Here is a 21786-nt window from a genome sequence, read left to right on the forward strand (position 1 = left end):
CAAGTTTAGAGTCCGTGATTAGATGGTTTTATTACTCTTAATTTAACCACTCCATGAGAGACCTACCAGTGAGCAGACTGTTTACAGTTAATTCATCCATCCCCATCAAATCGACACGCCTTTAAATCTTAAAACACTATATATTATTTTTTCACATAATTTTTAAATTATTTTAATATATTATATTTATCCGATTAAAATTTTTTATTGTAGTATAAAATATACATATAAAAAAAAAACACTTAACATGGAGAATTCAATTTAACGCAAAAAGAACAAAACTCTATTTAAAAAAAAAAAGAAAAACAAAAATGTATTTATCATTGAAAGAACGCATAAATTTATTGGAAGTAAATAAAAATAAGATAAGAATTACTGTTTATTTACCACGATAAAATATATTAAAATTAAAAACATCTTTTAAAGAGAAAAAGATGGAAGGAGCTGTAAAAAAAAAAAAAATGAAAACTGCCTTTTCTTAATTTACAATATTTTTAGACAGAGGTTGGCCGATCACATCTTTTGATCGATTTTTATTATATAATTTACTTTTAAATCCTCATCCATAAATTTAATTTTTAGCCTTTATGATAATATAATATCTTTTATAAAAATATTTTTTGAAATGTAAATTCTTAATTTTTTTTAATAGGGTGATTAAAGGAGTAATGACTCGAATTTGTATTTATTAGATGAGTGATATATATTTGATTATTTAATTAAAATTTTTTTATTAAATTAAAATTATTTTTATTTATAATAGATTTATGTGAGAAGATGAATAAAAAATATAAATTTATGGTACTTATATTATTTTTATTTTATACTCATAATTTTATTAATAAAATAATATTTATTTTACGAAAAACAGAGCGGGTAGCTAAAGTTATTAGCTATTTTTGACATTTTGTATTTCTTGTGAAAGAAAATATAAACGGCTAATCAGCCCAATGGTCAACCACTCACCTGCTTACTGGTGACATGTGAATCCAAACTTCTCTGGTTCTTATACTCACCTTCAAATTCCAAAGAACTCGTGAACTGAACTTTAATTATATTTTGGTTGGCTGCGGCTTTTGTGCGTGTTCTTCTCAACAATTATTTCTCTTTCTGTGTCTGCTTCCTCAGCTTGCAAGATAAAAGTACAAAAACCAACGAATGGGTATTGTCTCAGTGTTAATATTTCTTCTACTTTTCTTACTTCTGTGGAGCTCAGGCATTGTTCTTGGTGATTTCCCAACGACCCTTCAAGGACCCTTCAAGCCTGTGACTGCCCCTCTTGACAAGAAGGCGTACCGTGGAAATGCCATTGACTTGCCTGATACTTACCCTCAAGTTCAAAAGAATGTTGAGGGTTTTGAGCCTCAACAAATCTCAGTCTCCCTCTCTTCAAATTATGACTCTGTCTGGATCTCTTGGGTCACAGGTTTCTTTCTTTACTGCTCATAATTGATGTTCCTTTTACTTTATCTTGAGAATGCCATTTTCTTTTAAGTTAGTTTTTTCCTAAGTTTTTTTATCCTTTTCATTATTGATTTATTTTTGAAACTTAAATATGAAAGTTTAGTTTGAATTTCATGGTTCATATATGAAAAACTAGTTGAGGGTTTTTCTGTTTGTTGTGGGCAATGCTTTTGTTGCAACAAAGATTAGATATTTGCAGAATTTTCTTTGTTACAATGCTAGGTAGAAATTAAGGTTTTTGAGATCATTGGGCATAAAATTATTATCTATGCATACTTAAAATTGAACAAGTGCATGTATCACAAATAAATCCAGTGATGAGCATGTTACCTACTAACAAATTTGCAGGTTTTGGATTATTCTACTTATTCTAGACTGGTGAGCATGTTGCTTTATTTGAATTACAGGGGATTTCCAAATTGGTGATGACATAACGCCATTAGATCCTGAATCAGTTTCTAGTGTTGTTCAGTATGGAATCTCAGGGTCGCCAATGAGTTATCAGGCAATTGGTTATTCTCTTGTTTATAATCAACTTTATACTTTTGAAGGGGCACAAAATTACACTTCCGGCATTATACACCATGTTCGCCTTACAGGTATTATTCGCATGCATTCTGTTCAAAAACTTTGCTTGCTATTCCTGGTGTCATCATCTTTTGTAATAAGAGTTGAGAGTTGAGAATGTAGCCTTGATAAATTAAATGGTCACAGATAACAGAGTGATTAATTAGGTTGATTTTGCTTAAAAGGAAATGTTTACTAGATTGTTACTCAATCTTGTGCCTTCAGCTGTTGTCATCAGACCATCTAGGTAAACAATGAAACCATCTGAAAGACCTCCTAAAACTTTTTAATTAGAATCGTATTCTCTATCTTGTCTTTCTGCAGGACTGGAACCGGGAACATTGTATCAATATCAATGCGGAGATCCTTCTATACCAGCAACGAGTGATATCTTTTATTTTAGAACCATGCCAGTCTCCAGTCCAACAGATTACCCCGGCAGAATAGCTATGGTGGGAGACCTAGGTCTTACTTACAATACAAGTACAACATTCAGTCACTTGCTCAGTAATCATCCTGATCTACTCGTTTTGGTTGGGGGTGTTAGTTATGCCGACATGTATCTCACCAATGGAACCGGGTCTGATTGTTACTCTTGCTCATTTCCTCAAACTTCCATCCATGAATCATATCAGCCACGTTGGGATTGTTGGGGAAGGTTAAATTCCAACATTTAACAGTTTCAAACTTGTCCTGCTAGTTTCCATCCTATTTAGTGCTCAAAATTCACTCACTTGGACAAAGTAGTTTTGTATATTTCTTTATTCTTACAGCTATACCGCTTCAGTTGTTTTAGCAAGAAAGGTAAAAAGCTAGATGAAGCTCAAATTCTCAAACTGAAATTGTAATTTTTGTTATGAACCAAAATTCTTATTAGAACTTAAAAGACCATTCTGCTTAGGGATTAGTGGTTTATACTTCAAACTGATGTTTAGGAATTTAAAAGGAGGTACATGCAGAATGACCTTAGGTGCATGACTTCAGGTGCATAAAAAAAACTTTAGTTAAATTGGTTCCATAACACTAAGACAAACAACAAGGAACAAGACAGTTTGTTGGAAACCACCTACATAAGCTGATGGAAATGTAAAACATTACAGGTGCTGGCAATTGCAAGCAAATAACTTCATCCTATTAAACGAAGCATTCTGATCAACATTTATTGTGGCTCTCAAGCTCATAGAATTATGCATATTGTTTCCAGGTTTATGCAGCCTCTGCTGGCTAATGTTCCAACAATGATGGTTGGAGGGAAGCATGAAATAGAAGAACAGGCTGAAGATGAGATATTTGTTGCTTACAGTTCTCGATTTGCTTTCCCATCTGATGAAAGTGGGTCATTCTCCACATTGTACTATTCTTTCAATGCTGGGGGTATACATTTTGTGATGCTCAGCCCGTACATTTACTATGTCAGATCATGTAAACTCGTCAACCCACCCTCGTATCATTCTATTTTGGATTTCAATTATGTGTATGATCACTTCTGAACATTTGGCATTTCCTTTCCATCTCGGTATCACCTTTTTTCTATACTCATTGTCATCCGTGGTAGTAGTAGAATTTCTTTTCTGCTGGTCATAATTCTCTATATTTTCTGTCACAGCTGATCAATATGAGTGGTTGGAAGACGACCTCTATAATGTTGACAGGAATGTGACTCCTTGGTTGGTGGCTGCTTGGTATGCTCCTTGGTACAGCACCTTCAAGGCCCATTATAGAGAAGCAGAATGTATGAGAGTGGAAATGGAGGAACTGCTTTATGAGTATGGCGTTGACATTGTCTTCAATGGACATGTAAGAGTACTTCTGTCTCCAATCCCCTCCACCCAAAAAAAGAAAAGAGAGAAAGAGAGAGAGAAAGAGAGAAAGAGAGAGATTGGATTTATTAGTAAAATGATACAATTTATTTGTTTCTGCAGCAAATTATGTTGATAAAAAAAGGTGATAAATGTTCATGTCAAAATAATGTACAGGTACATGCATACGAGAGGTCAAACAGAGTATACAACTATTCTTTAAATCCATGTGGTCCAGTTTATATTACATTGGGTGATGGTGGTAGTCGGGAAGCAATGGCAATTGCCCATGCTGATGATCCTGGTAATTGTCCAGAGCCATCCACTACGCCAGACGAATATATTGGTGGCTTCTGTGCATTTAATTTTACATCAGGCCCAGCTTCCGGTAAGTTTTGCTGGGACCAACAGCCTGAGTATAGTGCATACAGAGAAAGCAGCTTTGGTCATGGGATACTAGAGGTCTCTCTCTCTCTCTCTCTCTCTCTCTCTCTCTCTCTCGTATCAATCGTCATTGTAAATTTATTTGCGTCTATCCCAATCTTATAAGCCATAGGAGCATACATGATGAAAGATCAGTAGAAGCTAGAAAGTATGCTCTTGGCCTGGCTCCCACAAATATAATCTTAGTTGGTTAACTTTTAACATTGTTTAAATAGGCACCTTGCATGTTTTACAGGTGAAAAATGAGACTCATGCTTTGTGGAGTTGGCACCGGAATCAGGACTCTTATCAAATTGCTGGTGACATCATCTACATTGTAAGAGAACCTGATCGGTGTCTGCCTGTCTGATGTCCAAAGTGATTAAACACATTTTTTTGAGGGTTAGCAGTAGCTAAATGCTAGGTGTTGTTGAGAACAGCAATCAATGAAACCTTCATACAGCCTTACAACTTAAGCCGCCGCATAGACCAACATATCATCGGCTTTTTAGGGGCAAACATTCCCCTGTAGCTTTCCACGTTTTGTACTAGTATTACTGTTAGCCTCAAGTCATCTCCAAGATTACATCTCCAAGTTATTGAAATTTGTTAAATAGATCTCCATATCAATTAGTTCCTCGCAACATGCCTTCCCCTTAAGTTAAATTCAGCAACATTCATACTCCTTGCCATTAATAATATAGTTACAAGAATCAGGTTGAACAATTGAATTGAATATGTGGACCTACAAGGATTGAACTAAAATACAAGTGCAGCTATCCACAACCCCTTGCCGACTAAATGATAGCAAGTCTCTATACCAGCCAATTTGAAGCTTGCCGAGAATAGCTTCCAAATACAATAAAGCAGAAAATGAAAGATCAAATACTATGCCGGGAAGCTACATGGTAGCAACAAAAGAGGACTCCAACTTCTAGCAAAACTGTATAAGCATTTTTTCTTCAGATGAGGGCAATGTGGCTCTTGCTTCAGCTGACATGAATCAGAACGTAAATGAGAGAACGAGTAAAAGGGAAATGGGAATTAGGATTGTTGCTGCCATAAACCCAATTGAAGCTCTAGAATTGTCAGTAGGTAGGGGTGGAGTCATCCCACTTCCAGGATTCAGTCCAGCAGTACCACCACCATTTGCTGGTGTAACGGTGGATGGTGTTGGTGAATTCGGGTTGGTTGTGGATGTCGGTGTTGTGCTTGTGGTTGCCCCTCCGGCAGTGCTGGAAAATTGCATGATTCAAGTATCATAAGCAACTTTCAACAAGCAAATGCGTAACATGGTATACCCAACAAAAAAAGGAACAAGAAAAAAAAATTCTCAGACAACAATCTGCGCACAGAGTATTTAATTAGCCCCACCCAGATGATCAAAACCAGTTGTATATTATGTCTGTCAGAAGATCATAAACACGAAAAATTGTCCAACATGGGCATAAGATAATTTAGTCATGGGAGTACAAGTACTATATTATCACACATGCACAAAGCACAATCTAGAAAATCAGTAAAATATGCTTGTAATCAGAATTTAATACCTGGCAATACAAGATAAAGAAATATATCAGGCTGTAAGAATAAATTTGGCAGAAAAAAAATAGTAGACATTAGGTTTTAGGACCCATGTGAAAATGTAGCCAAGAATGGTCCTTAAAGTAGATTCTTTGGAGTGCAATCTCATAGCATGTTCAAACATTTTCAATAATCATATGACCTACTTTTTCCTGGGAACAAGTTCTCATAGCAATATACTTTGCTCTTCAATTCATGGAGTAAAAAACAGCTCTTGATAATCAAGGATGAAGCTGAATGATGAAGAGCTGTAGTTTTTATCAAATCTTCTACAAAAGACAACTGCAGTGCCCAAGTATGAATCTCCCCGCTAATTATCCAAAAAATTTGAAGATGCACGAGTGAAACTTGCTATTGTGGTTGAAATGAATCTACGAACTTTGTGGATGTGCATTCTTCTGTTCTAAAATGCAAAGCATGTTTGAAGAGCATCCAAAAAAAAAAAAAGTAAGCATATTTGCCAAGCGTTCTCATCCCCAGTCAAGTAGCACTGGCAAAGTTGCATTTGAAGGCGGCTTTTAGGAACACCTGATGGAGCATCTGGGCTCCTAAGACCAGGTTCCCAAGCAGCCTTACAGCTCACATTTAGCCTTAAAAATTCTCCTAGGATCTCCAATTTTAGCCCATGCAAAGGTCATGTCCAAAAGTAAAATAACAAGAACTGTCATATACAACTGCTTTTGTGGCTGAGGTAATTGTGGCTCATGAACAGAGCACCCTACAGGGGATTGCCTCGGACCTGATAAAATGTGAAACAGACACACTGCAGTCCCCTTCCCCATTAAAAAAAAAAAAAAATCCCAGGCGGATAGGGCAAAGGAGACAATAATTTAATTAATTACCAATGAGTAATCTTGCCCTAAAACTTCAAAAAACATGAAAAAGAATCAAATTCATTAAGTGGGAATGTCAACACGAAACTAGAAACATATGCACTGCTTTTTCAGATAATGGCTCCATAAAAAGCTCCATATCAATAGAAACATGATAGTGCCCATCATCTATGGCAAAGCACTCATCAATAATGAGAACAGTAATTTCCAATTAAGATACAGAACAAGCCATATTTCAAGAATTTCCCGGTCATGGAGTTTATTTAAAAAAGTGGTTTTTTTTTGGGTTTGATTAGATGTTGTTGGTTTGATTTTCGGTTTGATTTTTCATTTTTTCAATTAACCTTGTCAGCATAGATAAAAGATTAAAACTTTGGCCTTGACAAATGACAATGGCTCTCAGGAATCCGTCCCTTCCCAGCCCTCTCCCCAACACAATCAATACACATAGACAAAGCTACCAGTCGTACTGAGGACTATTATTTGCGTCAATAAAGTAGCAGCAGATAGCCTGACGGGGGCCACAACCACCAGTCACTTTACCCCTATTCACCAATGACGACTGTTATCCGTCGGATCCTGTTTGTGGGATGTTATCCGATGGTCTAAAACAAAGGAGGGGTCTTGTCCAAACATGAAATAGTACAAAGACTGTGAGGAACCCAAGGCATTGATAAAGTAAAACACAGTGTGACATGGTGAAGAAATTGAAACTAGTGCCCACTAAAAATGAAATGTTGGATGCTCAGATTCAGAAAACGCCAGGGGTAATGACATGCAAAAAGACACGTGTGATTCATCTACATCACACAACTTGCTAATGAGATTATGGAAGAGAGGGAGATTGGGGAAGCAAATTACCCAAATATTACACTTATTAACAGTAAATGAGACAAAAAAAAACAGACATTTACTTGAAGATGAAGAAACTATTTTATTCGATGCAAGAGCAATAGAGAAGTTAGAGGGAATACAGAAGTTTTAGTTATGTCATCCAGTAAAAAAGAAAAAGAAAGCAAGGAAAGATTTATCAGAGTTTCAAGAACATACCTTAAAGAAGATGGATACACACAAGATCCATAACCTACGCCACAAAAACAAATAAAGAAAAAGATCAGCAAAATACCCATCAACAAAAACAGATGCATCTATTCATATTTACGTTCATGAGGGGAAGGAAAAAAAAAGAGAGAGAGACTAACTGGGGTCAGTTCTGGCAACAGTGGCAGTGCCAGAGAAGTCACAAGAACCAGAGGCCATGCCCTTGCGTTGGAAGTAGCTGTCAAAGGCATAAGAAGCATGAGCTTGGATGGTGTTAGGGAGGAAGCACAGCCCATTAGACTGTATGGGGCTGCAGTCAGCACCAGTACCACAGGCATAATCCAGAGCAGTTTGCAATGCCTGGTTGGTTGCATCACTTCTTGCCACGCACCAGTTCCCCTCCGCCACTGGTAGAATAGTAGTATTCCCGAGAATAGAGATGATAAAGAAGATTGAGATTAGCTTGTTTGAAAGTGCTGCCATGGAGGAGTGGACTCTGTGGGTGGTTGTGTTAATCGGGTGCTGAGCCTGAGAGCTAGCGATGGGTTTAGCTGGTAAAGCGAGAGAGAAAGAAGTGGGGAGAGGCTCTTTAGTTCTTTCTTTTACTTCTTTTGGGCTTTTCCTTTTGTTTTTGTTGGTATTTTACATTTAATTTTTTTTTGTATTCACTCTGATTTGGAGAATGATAATATGATTTTACAATATTACCCTTTAAGTCGAAAACTTCTTTAATTTAAATAGTTTATAATTATAAATAAGCTGATCAAATGCAAAATTAAATATATTGATTTGATGTTGCCTTGGTTTTTGTAGTGTTTCATTTTCATCATTAAACTCTGTACGTATATTTTATTTATTCGATAAAAAAAAATATATTCATTTGATAAATAATATTATTAAACTCTTATACACGTAGTATAATACATAAGCTGTTTTATTCTTATTAAATTCTTTATACACGTAGTATAATATTTTATGTCCAGTAAACAATAATATTTGCTTTGGAAAAAAAAATTATTCGTAATAGAAATTTAAAAAATTGCAAGTAAAAATAAAATGGAGTAAAAAAAAAAAAAGAAAGAGATAACAAAACGGGCAAAACTTAAAATTATGAAACATAAGAGATTTTGCGGATGTAAAAATTTGAAATTTTATTGAGGAAAACTACAAAAGGCAGAAGAAAACAAGGAAAAAATACGTCGCCTGAGAGATGCGAACTCTCGCGGGGAAACCCCATATACTTAGCAGGCACACGCCTTAACCACTCGGCCAAAGCGACTTCCACTTTTCCTGTTCTAAGCATCTTCACCATTATAAAATGATCTAATCCTATTCCCATGCCATCCAATGAAGCAAGTTCGCTAGATAAGAAATTGGAAAAGAGTTCAGAACACTTCCCTCTCGAATCTAGCAATTTTTTTTACTCCTGTCTTCCTTGGCTGATAATATGTGATAAATATCATGCACTTAACCCCATCTCATTCCACAGTTCACACTAATGCATAATTTCAAAATACGCAACCCCATTGTGCTAAATTAACTGTTTTAGACATTCAGCTTAGCTATATATAAGCTGTAGCATTAGCAAAAGAAAATCGACATCACCACGACCGGGGGTCGAAAGTTACCCTCTGGCAGTGGACTACGCAGTGCAAGTTGATCTCTTGGAAATGCTAGTTCAAGGGATCACCATGCAAGTTCCATGATTTCAGATTTGCTTCCATAAAGGCACCATCAGTGTTTGACCCCAGATTATATGAGGTTACTGCTGGTGCAACAAATGCCATTCAATGAATTTTCTAATGTCATTTCACAATGTACGTATTTGAGCTCATTACATGTCAAAAAATGGGTATGAAATTATATGATGGTTGTAGTTGTATATTCACCTCTTCTCAATTTAACACCCTCTCTCTCTCTCACTCTCCCTCTCTCTCGGGGGGTTGCTAGTTGACCCCACACTATCTCAAAGAAGAATCAAATGTATCGGGAAAATAAATTAATATCAGAAAATCAGATTTTCTCATAGAATAAAATGTAGGCCTCGCAACGAAGAACTTCTTCCAAGGAAACCTCACGTATATAGACATCACTGGCATAATACCACACAAACCCTCCATTTTCATTCTCTGCCTTGCCTTTGCTTCTCTCACCTCCTCTCACATAAGCCACATAGTGACCTCCTCTCATTGTTCCTGAATGCTCCACTACCCCAAGCAGACGATATACATATCTTTCTCTCTCCGCACATCTGCAAATGTAGCATACTGTAATCAATTATCAAGTCCATGTAGGATATAACATAAAATATAATTCATCAATTATCAACCCAGAAATCATTAAATATGATATATTGGCAACCACTGCATCAAAGAACTGTCCATATGGAAAACCCAGAAGAAAAATTAATCTTACTTACCTGACTATAATAGTATATTATTATTTCATTTATATCATTCCTTCATAAACTGGGAATAAAAAAGCAAATGAGGGAGAATAAATTGAAGGGATGTACAAATACAGCTACAACTACAGCTGGAAAGCAACAAAATCATGAGCGCGCATCAGTATAGTCATCAAGGATGCATATTGATGTTTGGCTTCTTCCACATACAATGTTTTAGGTAATTCAGGTTTAAGTGCACTTGAAAGTTGATATGCAATGAATAGCAAACACCATAATATGCATGACCTTTATTGTGATTCATTATTCAATGATCTCGTGACTTACAAGCAGACATGGAATGTACAACGGAATGCCCTTTTATTTTATTTTTGTTTCCCTCTTGCATAAAGACTAGGGAAGCAAATGTTTGGTAATTCTTAGAAATTTACACTGATCGGAGGGTAATTAAGAAAAAAAAAAGGTAAAGAAAAACCATGAACTTCCACTGAAAATATATATGGTTACATTTTTACCCACTCTAGTATGGTAGCAGATGCTAGCAGACCAATATGCAGCTGATATTGTTTCATCCGTCTACTTTAATAGTAATATAGTTCACAAGAGCTCAGATGTTGAATCATCAGTCAAGAAATTTAACCATCGGAACAGGACATAGAATAAATCTCTGAGGTTTGGGCCTCCCCCTTCCGAAGTCCCATCATACCGAAGATTTTAGCAGAATGCAATGCAGGTCTTTTGCTTGTAATTAAAAATTTTGATTGTAAAACAATTCATAATATATTGTTCAAATTCTTGAGAATTGTGAGCACCAAATAAAGAAAAAAAAGGGAAATTATTGTGAAAATCATTGAAAAGTAAATTGCTTAATCTTTTTCTAGCCACCAATTATTAGAGTTCAAATGAAATTGCAAATTACATTTTTATAATATTAGCATATAGATGAAGAATGTAGGACATTTAACTTTATTTAATGAAATAGATCACTATGGTTATAGCTTTTGAATTTAGTTTGAGAGATTAGAAACTAAAATTGTATTTAGTTTATCTAAGCTGTAAGCGCAACTGCGAATCATCTATTAGAATGAAACCCACACCTTACCATTTCTATTGTGATATATTGTAATATATGCATATACATAATTACTCAGAAATAAACAAGCAGAAAAGGTGAAACAGATTATCATACTGATGCATAAAATTGGATTTAAATTTCAAACAGGAACTAACAAGTAAGTCTATCATACCACAATAATGCCAAAAATAAATAAAATCCATAGATCTCTACCCAACAACTTCTATTCAACTATCAATTACATAATCCACTGGCCAATGAGCTCTATCTGTGACTTTAAAGCCCCATTAAATGAAACCAAAGTTTTTAAAACACAGATTGCAATTAGCAACTCCTAAGAAGCCAGGTAGGGTTTTAACAGCAGAGAAGCTCTGGGTCTGACAAATATGTATCGCAATAACATTCCTTAAACAATGAAGAAAAGAACATAACAAATGTTCCTTATTTAAGTTGCCTTAGTAACTATAACATCATAAATGCCTACTGCAAAGCCCCATAGAGCCATTCCATTTTCATCATAGGGTATCGATATATGCAGTTAAAGTTTCTATTCAATTTTTTTTTTTTTTTTTAAAAAGATCATTCTGCAATGACTAAGCAGTTAGTGAGATGAGGTGGATTAAGTAGTTACATATTGAAGTAGGAAATGGGAGTAAATGTTATAAATAGCCCTTGCATTGTAATTGATAGGCATTCATCAAATCAATAAGACAACAATTATTTCCTCTCTCTCTCTCTCCTTATAATTCTGGTGTTATAGTATTCTGAGATTATGCTATGTAACACATTCACAGTTCTCTTTTCCTACATGTTGGCCAAGAAGCTTACAACCTCTCCAAAGATCTTTTTTTTTTTTCAATTTACTATTACTATTGCTCAATTTTATAGTGCTTGGATAAACAAGAAAGCATAGATAACCAGAATATATGAATAAGTGAGAAAATCAGACCTCAAAAACTCAACAGTCCCACAAGTAACTAGAAAAAAATGCCCATCAAGTATAAATGACAGAAAAATTATTTAGTCTCATCATTTCATTTTATTCAACCTAAAAAATGTATGACTGGAAAAATTACTTCGTTTCTGAGACACTCTTATCATATAGGATGCAAGGAGAAAATATCCCTACCTGACACTTGGACCACATTATCATGTTTATAACTCTCCTATAACCATCTTCACCACATTGAACCCTATACGTTTTTATAATATTTGAGACATTAACACTAACTTTCCGCTGATTCAATGAAATTAATTCATGTAGTGCAATTCCTAGAAAATTACAGCACATCTGGTGCTACAGATGCCTCAAAGAAAAAAGATATAAGCATCTAAAGTAAACAAGAAACAATTTGTGAGGTTATCTTTGCGGCTAACAGTTTTCGAATTTAAGCATAGCTTTTAAGAAAACGGGTTTGAAGCTTTTAAAACAAAAGGCAATAGAAATTAATAAAGCAATGAGGCTGTGGTAATAAATGATTCATGATGAATCTCAAGAGTGTGTCCAATAGGTACCTGGGATCCATAAAAGGCCTAAGATCAAGTACATCTCCAAAATTGACATGGCCATTCAATTTACTTAAATGACCACGGACATCTTGGATGAACCTCTTTAGATGAATGGTCAAAATCGGTGGGGCTTTATCAATGAGGACTCTCTTAGTTGCGTCCCTCTTCACTTTCACTTTTCTGGACGTTTTCTCCTCATCTTCATCTTCCTCAGCTGCACCATTTCCAGAGAACTGGGAATAATCCAGCTGATCTTTAACAGTTGCATACCCAGTGCTACTTGGCTCATCAACTCTAGAAGAATAAAAAATTTGACAACTGAAACTCCTTTGACTACATGATTCATAGTGAGCAGAAGAATAGGATTGCGCGACAAGAGCAGCAGTCATCTCACCCTTCCGTTCTTCACTTTGAGAAACAATTGGTTTTAGCTTGTTCATTTGAATTATTTCAGTTTCTATGCAATTTTGATTAGAGAAATCAAATTTTCCATTATCCAAATCGAAGCCTTCACCTGTGGAGTTAAGAAAACTATTGGTACTAATATCTCCATTTTGAAGATCTCTGACTTCTGTAGAACATAAGACATCTTTGTCTAAATTTGGTGGGTGGCTTTGGGATTGAGTATGACCTCCATTTATCATAGTTTGTAATACAGTTTTACATTGCATCTTCTTGGCTTCCAACCTTTGTAGGGTTTTTGAACAGCTCTCGCATTCCCAAGCATTGTCATTAGAAAGAAGCTCCGGCTTTATAAAATGAGCCAAAAAACTCTCAACAGACGCTGGAGAATCACTATTACCAACTTCGTCTGGATCAGACTCACTGCTGTTTCCTGCTGTAAAACCAGTTCCTGCAGTTTCATTGTCTAAGGAAGGTCCCGCAACAGATCCTGGAGAGACCTCAGGCTCGTTGAATAGATCGCCAAATCCATCAAAGTCTGCTTCATCTTGTCCACAGCCCACAACACTGGAGGAAGCCTCAGCTTCTACTTTAATTATCTCCCCATCAGTAAAACTCTCCTCCTTGTATGGAAGCAGCAGAACTTCTGAGCTTCTAACCACTAATGGGACCTCCGCTTCCCAACAATTCACAGAAGAAGAATCTGGTTTTAAATCTGGCTCCCTATCAACAGAACATACTTGACTCTTTTCCATTAAGTCATCATTTGGAATCATATTTCCAGAATAGTGACTAGTTGAGACATCATTACTTTGTGAAGTGAAATCATGCTCATCTGATATAGTTTCTGGTTCAAGATAATCCATCCAGGTGAAGTCCTCGTATGAAGCTGCAGTTTGCTCCAGTGTAGCCTCAACAGCTTGCTCATTTTCAATATTTGGAGCAGCTGAGAAACTCTCTGATGGTAAACCACTTTTATCAGACACAGTAGGTAAGCAAACAGAATCTGATCCTGCAGCATCACCTGAAGAAGCCACCACGTTTTCTCCATGAGGTACAGTCGCATGTGTTCGGTCAGAATACTCATTGCTAGTTGAGGGGTCTGAAATACTTTGTGCTGACACAGAATCTGTGTCTTTGTCAGCTTTTCCTCGCATCCTTCCCCCTCTCTTTGGTGGCAGCTTTGTTTTCTTTGGTCTAGAGACTGGTTGGACCTTCTTAGTTGGAGGCTTCTTGGTGGGAACTGGGAGGGAGAGATCTAAAAATGGCTCATACACAGTTGAGGAGTGGTTGCATTCAATACAAGAAACAGTACTTGCAATTTGGCCCCCGAATAGAGAATCCATAAATGTAGGGCCATGTTTCAAGGAAATTTCATCATCCTTTAAAGTATTTATTTGTTTTCTCACAGCCAACTCTTCAGATGACAGCCCATCAAGTAAACAACGCAACAATTCATGACTGTCTTGCTGCTGGAATCCCCTAAACTGAGGAGCTTTCGAACAGATACACCCAAAAAAGGATCTTGGGTTGATAACATTCTTTAAACCAGTCTCAGGTTTCGTTTCATCATAGAGCTTTTTCAAAGCAATAGTGAGTGGCCCAAAAGATGCATCTTGATCCAAAAAGAAATCTCGCAACTTGTTCATACCTAATAGATTCTGCATTACAGAATTAAAGAAGCAAGTGTTCCCAAGATTAACCAAGCCTCTTACCATGTAATGGCCTCTTCTCTCTAAGCTGCTTGATAGAGTGCCTTCTTTTTTGATTTCACTTGCAACACTGCCACCTCCAAACCAAACATTTTCAACATCCACTGATGACTTCCCCAATGATCGTGTCTTGATTAATTTGACAGCATCAAATAATGAATCTTTCTTTTCACCATTTTCTTCTGTTGTCTCAACTGGAATTAGCGTACTACATTGGAAGCACCAACGGAGATGAGGGTTTTCCCATTGGATCACCAATGGATGACGGGTTTGTCTAGCATGCCGAACTGCATGGCTATGAGGGATTGTTGGTAAACCAACCCCTCCACAGGCATAATGCCCACATTCTAAACACACCCAAATGGATTTGGGCTCAGATTTTGAATCGACTGACGCTTTCTTCTTGCCATGTTTGCCTTTCCCCTTTACCCCTCTCTTATCAGCCACACCTTCGTTACAATCCTCACACATTAAAGGATCTGAAGACCCAAGTTTCTCAGACAAACTGTTTAGATTAAAACCCTTGTTGAGGTGGGCACATGGTTTTCTCTCTTTTGGTACTGTAACTCCATCATCAATGGCATCAACACTAGGATTGATTTGCTGAGGTTCAATTTTAGGAGAAGGGGCTGTAACCCGCTTCTCCTTCTGCAATGAACGGCTCCTTTTCTTAACTTTTTTCCCCATTGGTCCCTAAAAGATACATGAAAACCATTGAACATTACCAAAACAAAACCAGCGACGAAAGCAAATGCCACAAACAATCAACAAGAAATCAACCAACACATTCACTGATGACAACCGAATCTCTACAGCAAATATATGTATTGGAAAAGGAAAGTGCGAATAAAACGAAGAGCGGGGGAGGGGGGATTAGTACCATAAACACTACATAGTTAAAAGAACAAGTAGCCAAATACTAGAAAGGAATGATCAACATAATCGAAAACCAACTCAAGCACTAACAAAAATGCTGCGAAGACGTAGAAAGAGAGAGAAAAGCAATCCAAACTCACTACCTGCAAACACACAGTCGTGGATTACTCGGAAGGGGAAAAAAAAGTCGGGGTTCTGAATAAGACCCAGATAAGGATTTGGATTCGAAAGTGCAAAAAACTGCTTCAATGCAATCTAGGAAACGAAGCAAAAGCACATATCAAGCATCAACCATATATTAAAAAAAAAAACTTGTACCACGAAAACGGATTAGTAGTTTAAATCTGGAGGAAGAAGAAGACCAGATAGTGATTGGAGAAAAATTCAAGCGGAAGTATTTACATGGGTTAGAGAGATTAAGATTGGGGGATTTGGAGATTAAAGATTAGGATCCAAGAAGAAGCTTTAGAGAGAGAGAGAGCAAAGGAAAGGAAGAAAAGGAATAGTAAGTGGAGGCTTCAAAGGGGTTTGGCGCACCAACCCCAGTCCTCGACAATACCCTTCGCAGGGACAAGGTGGATGAAAAACGGCCGTACCAGGTAAAACAAAACACGGCATAGGGTTTATGGAAAGGGGTTAAAATTTTAATTATTTAAAATTGAAATGAAAAGAAATTATTTAGAAATAAATAAAGAATATTTTTTTATTACATTGTTTAATTAGTTTATGTGAGAGAGATAGAAAGAAAATAAAAAAGAAATAAGTTTATAAATTTTATTTTTATTGTCTTCATAATTATTTTACTTTCTTATTTCTCCTTTTTATCCTAAAGTGATAGATAAATTTTGAAGATTTGAAATAAAATTAAAAAAAATAATAATTTTCATGTTTTTTTTAATTTTTTTAATATTTCTAAGTAAAAATTTATGAAATTAATATATTTTTTTTCTTTTTGTCCACTCCTTTCAAAACAAACAAAGCATAAAATCAACTTCAAACTAATCTTGGCCATGGACTAATTCAAAATTGAAGTTGTATTAAAATTGAATTGAGCAAAATTATTATGGAATTGATTCGTTTAATTTGAGTCAAATTAAATTTTTCTTTCCAAAATATAAAAAAAATGAAAATAATTTCTACTATTATTAAATTTAATTAAAATCAAATTATAATAAAAATTAAAATAAAATCAGAATATATATATATATATATATATATATATATATATATATATATATGCCCAATTCTGATTTGTTTGAACTTCACAAACTCAAAATCATATCGAAATCGGCTCTTAGTGAGGTTTATTTTAAACTATTATTTGTATTAAAACTTATTTAAAAATAAATACAGTAATGGTATGTGGATCAACTTGATCCAGATCAAGATGGGTAAATTGGTATTTCCACATTTTAATTATATTTATTAAAATTTTATTCATTAATGTTATTATGTAATGACATTAATACCCTTTAGCATTGAGAGAGAATAATTTTATTGATTATGGAGAAACATTTGATCAAAGTTTTTGTTTCCATTGTAACAACTTTCTTAAATTCAAAGGCAATTATTCTTGATTTAATTTCTTGTTGCACCTTCATTTGTTCAAATTGAAATAAATCAATTAGGTTCAATTCAAATGTTAAATTTTTTTAAATATTGATTTTTTCTTCCATGTTCGAGTCACATATTAATCACTAATTTCCAACATACAAAATAAAATAACTAAACTTTTTTCTTAAAATAAAAAAATATATATTTCTTAAATATTTAAAGTCAAGTTGAATGTTTGAATTAATTTGGTTTGATTGATTTTTTCAATTTAAACCGAATTCTACTCACTCTTATTAAATGATATATGGATTAAATCATATGCCATAATTATATGTTACATGTAAATCATAATTTCATATAATTAATTAGTACATAATATTATAATATGCACTAGATTTTTCATTGATTACTCATTGTAATTCAGTTAATACTTAAATTAATTATTAAATATATTGTAATTTAATGTATTATGCATATCTTAATTCCATATAATTAATACATAATAATATAATATATGCTAAATCTTTTATCAATTGCTTTATATAATTCGATTTACATAAAATAATTATAAAACATATCCTTAACTTCATATAATTAGTACATAGCATTGTAATATGTGCTAGATTTTTTTACCTATCATTGTAATATGTTGCAAGATTTTTCTCTCATGAATGTGTATGAAATGATGATATAAGTCATTGAAATGGAAAAGAAAGAGATTGCAAGGAGTTCTGAAATAGTGCAAATTTCATATACTTCTTTTAAAATGTGATGGATTGCGGTTATTTATATGAAATGGAAGATATTTTTTATGTTGTTTTTTGTTTAAAGTGTTAAACAAGCATTCAATATGATCAAATATGTTTTAATATGTTTGCTTTTAATTTTATCTACATCACTTTATTTTCTTTTTGTTGCATGTTTTAAACGAAACAGTAATATTATCAAATTTTTATTTATGATAACTTCTTTTTTTTTTAATTTAAAAATTTAATAGTGTATAATATAAAAAAACAATAAAAATATATTAAAAATAAAAAAAATTAAATATTGAAGACAAACAAATCCAAATAAATTATGTAAAAAATAAATAAAAATACACGTTAAGAAAATTTTCACCCTTCTAAGCATAAAGAAATTAGTCTCGATTACTACTATACTGTTATCATAAAAAGTGAAGCCTTTAAATTACTCATATATGAATTAAAAAGTGTGACACATTTCTTCACTCAAATACTAAGCAAAGCAAGTACTGAAGAAAAAAAAAAACTCATGAAATGATGTTCTTTACAATGGATTAAATTATTTGTACATAACTTGACATGATACTATATTGAACCTAGTAACAAAAGGTGCCAATCCTGATAGAAATCGATTGTTCACCTAATTGTAACCAGATTTTATTTTAGTTTTCTAAGAGCGAAAAAAAAAATCAACCTTTATTCATTCTCTATTGTATGTTTTCTCTTCTTCTAAATACAATCAGATAACAGACTTCTTTTCTTAATTTCAAATATTTTTCTTCTCCAAAAAGGAAATGTATTTTCAGTGTTTTCTTCTTTTCCCAGATGACTTCTTCTCCCATACCCATTAATCTTTTATTGTAGAGTTAATAGTACTTAGAAAATTGTTAGAACGAGCGACAAGAGTTTGATGTTATCTTTTAGATTGTTATGTTATCTTTTCTCAATAAACAACATTATCTTTTTTGTACTTAATTAAATTTATTGACATTGTAATTCAACTATTAAACAATTGATAGACAAAAAATATTAATTTCTATTAATATTTAATACACAAACCAGTATACATCCCAACAAATAGAGCAACTATTAATTGATTGATATTTGAATTATCAGATACATTCTCTTTCTCTGTAACTTCTGCATTTGATGTTGATGCAGTGATATTAGATGATGAAGCTTCTCCACTTGAAAATAAACCTACATTTCTCTTTGACTCAAAATAATAGTTGTAAGGTTCAATTGCTATACTTCCGTATCGTAAGATTTGTATAAACTCTTGCCAACTCCAATAACATTAGGTGCACATTTATGCCATGAAGTGTAAATTCCAGGATTAGCACCTTCAAAAACAACATAATACTTTTGTGTTTTCCTTCCTTTAATCATAGTAAGTTGAAAAATGAAAAAATAATAGAAAAAATGGATTTAAAATAATGATGTTATCTTGTTTGAAGATAAAAGCAACTCCAAATATGAATCTAATGAAAAAAGAAGGGAGTGGAAAAAATAAGATGAAGATGAAGATGAAGAAAGTGAAAAATTGAAGATTAAAATAGTGGGAGCCTTCTGGTAAAAAAGAATATGAATATGAATATGTTTTTAATGGAGAGAGGGAGGCGTATAGAAAGAGAGGGTCGACGTTTTGAAGGAATGAAGAATGAAGATGTCCTTCAACAACAAATAATGAAAAAAATTGAGGGAAAGGTGGTAAATAGAACAATGGGGGCATATAGAATATGGAGAAAGAGATGAAATAAAGATTGAGAAATTATGTAAAGGTAGAAGAAAGAGAAATAATATAGAGGTAGAAAAAAATTAAAGTGGCAGACATAAATTAATTGATATGTATATAAAAAGTAGTAATTTACTCTTAAAACTTGTAATGCTTAATAGATGAGAGAGAATTTATACCTTGAAACTTGTAATACTTAATAGATGAGAGAGAACTTATAATTTGAAATTCAAATTCTACACATTATTTTAGGAAAATCTTTACAAGGGCAATAGTGTAAAAACACAAATTTTCAGTGAATAAAATTACATAAATGACCTCATTGATCCACAATAAATATAGATCAACTTAATCTCTCAAGCTTTTTCCATATTTTTATTGATTATGAAGAAATATTTAATCAAAGTTTATGTTTCCAATGTAACAGCTTTCTTAAATTTAAAGTCAATTATTCTTGATTTAATTTCTTGTTGCACCGTGGTTTATTCAAATTGAAATAAATCAATTAGGTTCAATTCAAATGTTAAATTTTTTTAAATCTTCATTTTTTCTTCCATGACCGAATCACATATTATTCACTAATTTCAAACATACAAAATAAAATAACTAAACTTTTTCCTTAAAATAAAAAAAAATTCTTTCTTAAATATTTAAAGTCAAGTTGAATGTTTGAATTAATTTGGTTTGATTTATTTTTTCAATTTAAACCAAATTCTACTCACTCTTATTAAATGATATATGAATTAAACCATGCGCTATAATTATATGTTATATGTAAATCATAATTTCATATAATTAATTAGTACATAATATTATAATATGCACTAGATTTTTCATTTATTACTCTTTGTAATTCAGTTAATACTTAAATTAATTATTAAATATATTGTAATTTAATGTATTATGCATATCTTAATTCCATATAATTAATATATAACAATATAATATATGTTAAATCTTTTATCAATTGCTTTATATAATTCGATTTACATAAACTAATTATAAAATGTATCCTTAACTTCATATAATTAGTACATAGCATTGTAATATGTGCTAGATTTTTTTACCTATCATTTTTTATAAAATTATTAGTGCTTAAATTAATTATAAAATATAATATAATTAAATATAATATGCATACATTATATCCGTATGATTAGTAAATAGAAGTACAATATGTACCCATCAAATTTACTTTTTATAATTCAATTATGAACATATTATAATTAAATATATTATGCATACCTCATCTCCATATAATTAGTATACAATATTATAATATATGCTACAGATTTCATCAATAGCTCCTTATAAAATTATCAGTAATTAAATTAATTATGAAATATATTATAATTAAATGTGCCATATATATTTTAACTGCATATAATCAATACATAACACTATAATATATATTAAATTTTTCGTAAATTACTCTATATAATTTAATCAGTAATGTAATCATTTATGAGATATAATATAATTAAATATATTTTACATACCTTAACTCGAAATAATTAATACATAACGATATAATATATATTATATATTTCATCAATTGCTTCGTATAAAATAATCAAAATCGCTAGATAAATTATAAATTATATATTAGTATATTAATTATTATTTTTATTTAATTAGTATTTTAATTATAAATTATATTAATTATTTATTTTATTTTATTATTAATATATATATATATATTAATTAGTATTTTAATTATTATTTTATATTTTACAAATATGATAACCTAATACTTTCTTTTACATGTGGCCTAGTGTAGCTACAGTAGCCTCACGCCCAAATTTTACATATGACCACAAACAGCCTCGCACCCTCACCGGTCCTCATCCCTACTAATTCTTTCATTCTCTTCACGCACGCATTCATTCTATATTCAGTCCCAATCTCAGCATCTCTCTTTCTCCTCATTGCCTTGCTCATCGTCTTCCTCATTGTCGTTTGTCGTCGTCTATGGTGTCCTCTTGGCGACAGATCTTCGGCTCCCTTCACTTTGCATGTTGACCTGTTGGATTTTAAAACAAAAAGAAATTGTTCAATTTTTTTT

At 33.0% G+C, this 21786-nt stretch overlaps 3 protein-coding genes and 1 non-coding gene across 5 annotated transcripts; 1 reads left to right on the top strand and 3 right to left on the bottom strand.

Moving 5' to 3' along the window:
• Nucleotides 1-950: 950 nt before the first annotated feature.
• On the top strand, nt 951-4897 carry LOC110636207 (purple acid phosphatase 15). 2 transcript variants are annotated; one of them, XM_021785789.2, is made up of 7 exons: nt 951-1426; nt 1872-2063; nt 2356-2689; nt 3236-3453; nt 3638-3828; nt 4008-4292; nt 4510-4897. In XM_021785789.2, exons 1-7 carry the CDS (start codon nt 1159-1161, stop codon nt 4621-4623), a joined length of 1602 nt encoding a protein of 533 aa, XP_021641481.2. In that variant the 5' UTR covers nt 951-1158; the 3' UTR covers nt 4624-4897. The 2 variants fall into 2 exon arrangements, with proteins under 2 accessions (XP_021641481.2, XP_057991947.1); XM_058135964.1 differs by having other exon boundaries at nt 2356-2611.
• A 12-nt stretch (nt 4898-4909) lies between these two features.
• Nucleotides 4910-8338, bottom strand: LOC110636208 (PLASMODESMATA CALLOSE-BINDING PROTEIN 3). Its single transcript, XM_021785790.2, has 3 exons — nt 7873-8338; nt 7721-7754; nt 4910-5488 (listed from the first exon to the last, which is right to left on the bottom strand). The coding sequence occupies exons 1-3, from the start codon at nt 8192-8194 to the stop codon at nt 5257-5259; spliced, it is 588 nt and encodes a 195-aa protein (XP_021641482.2). The 5' UTR covers nt 8195-8338; the 3' UTR covers nt 4910-5256.
• Nucleotides 8339-8908: 570 nt separating this feature from the next.
• Nucleotides 8909-8990, bottom strand: TRNAS-GCU (transfer RNA serine (anticodon GCU)). Its single transcript has one exon. It is a non-coding gene; the product is annotated as a tRNA-Ser (tRNA).
• A 507-nt stretch (nt 8991-9497) lies between these two features.
• On the bottom strand, nt 9498-16297 carry LOC110636195 (ubiquitin carboxyl-terminal hydrolase 2). Its single transcript, XM_058135896.1, has 3 exons — nt 15833-16297; nt 12706-15506; nt 9498-9962 (listed from the first exon to the last, which is right to left on the bottom strand). The coding sequence occupies exons 2-3, from the start codon at nt 15498-15500 to the stop codon at nt 9725-9727; spliced, it is 3033 nt and encodes a 1010-aa protein (XP_057991879.1). The 5' UTR covers nt 15501-15506; nt 15833-16297; the 3' UTR covers nt 9498-9724.
• Between the last annotated feature and the right edge of the window lie 5489 nt (nt 16298-21786).

This window comes from Hevea brasiliensis, chromosome 15, assembly GCF_030052815.1.
Source record: "Hevea brasiliensis isolate MT/VB/25A 57/8 chromosome 15, ASM3005281v1, whole genome shotgun sequence".
Classification (NCBI taxonomy): Eukaryota; Viridiplantae; Streptophyta; class Magnoliopsida; order Malpighiales; family Euphorbiaceae; genus Hevea; species Hevea brasiliensis.

Excerpts from the sequence above, each read along its gene's own strand:
- LOC110636207 (XM_021785789.2), top strand. The coding sequence starts at position 1,159 with ATGGGTATTGTCTCAGTGTTAATATTTCTTCTACTTTTCTTACTTCTG. Across the intron at positions 2,690-3,235 it reads CGTTGGGATTGTTGGGGAAG|GTTTATGCAGCCTCTGCTGG; the intron begins GTTAAATTCCAA and ends TATTGTTTCCAG. Across the intron at positions 4,293-4,509 it reads TTGGTCATGGGATACTAGAG|GTGAAAAATGAGACTCATGC; the intron begins GTCTCTCTCTCT and ends CATGTTTTACAG.
- LOC110636208 (XM_021785790.2), bottom strand. The coding sequence starts at position 8,194 with ATGGCAGCACTTTCAAACAAGCTAATCTCAATCTTCTTTATCATCTCT. Across the intron at positions 7,755-7,872 it reads TGTTGCCAGAACTGACCCCA|GTTATGGATCTTGTGTGTAT; the intron begins GTTAGTCTCTCT and ends TTTGTGGCGTAG. Across the intron at positions 5,489-7,720 it reads GTGTATCCATCTTCTTTAAG|CACTGCCGGAGGGGCAACCA; the intron begins GTATGTTCTTGA and ends GCAATTTTCCAG.
- LOC110636195 (XM_058135896.1), bottom strand. The coding sequence starts at position 15,500 with ATGGGGAAAAAAGTTAAGAAAAGGAGCCGTTCATTGCAGAAGGAGAAG. Across the intron at positions 9,963-12,705 it reads AGGCCTTTTATGGATCCCAG|ATGTGCGGAGAGAGAAAGAT; the intron begins GTACCTATTGGA and ends CTACATTTGCAG.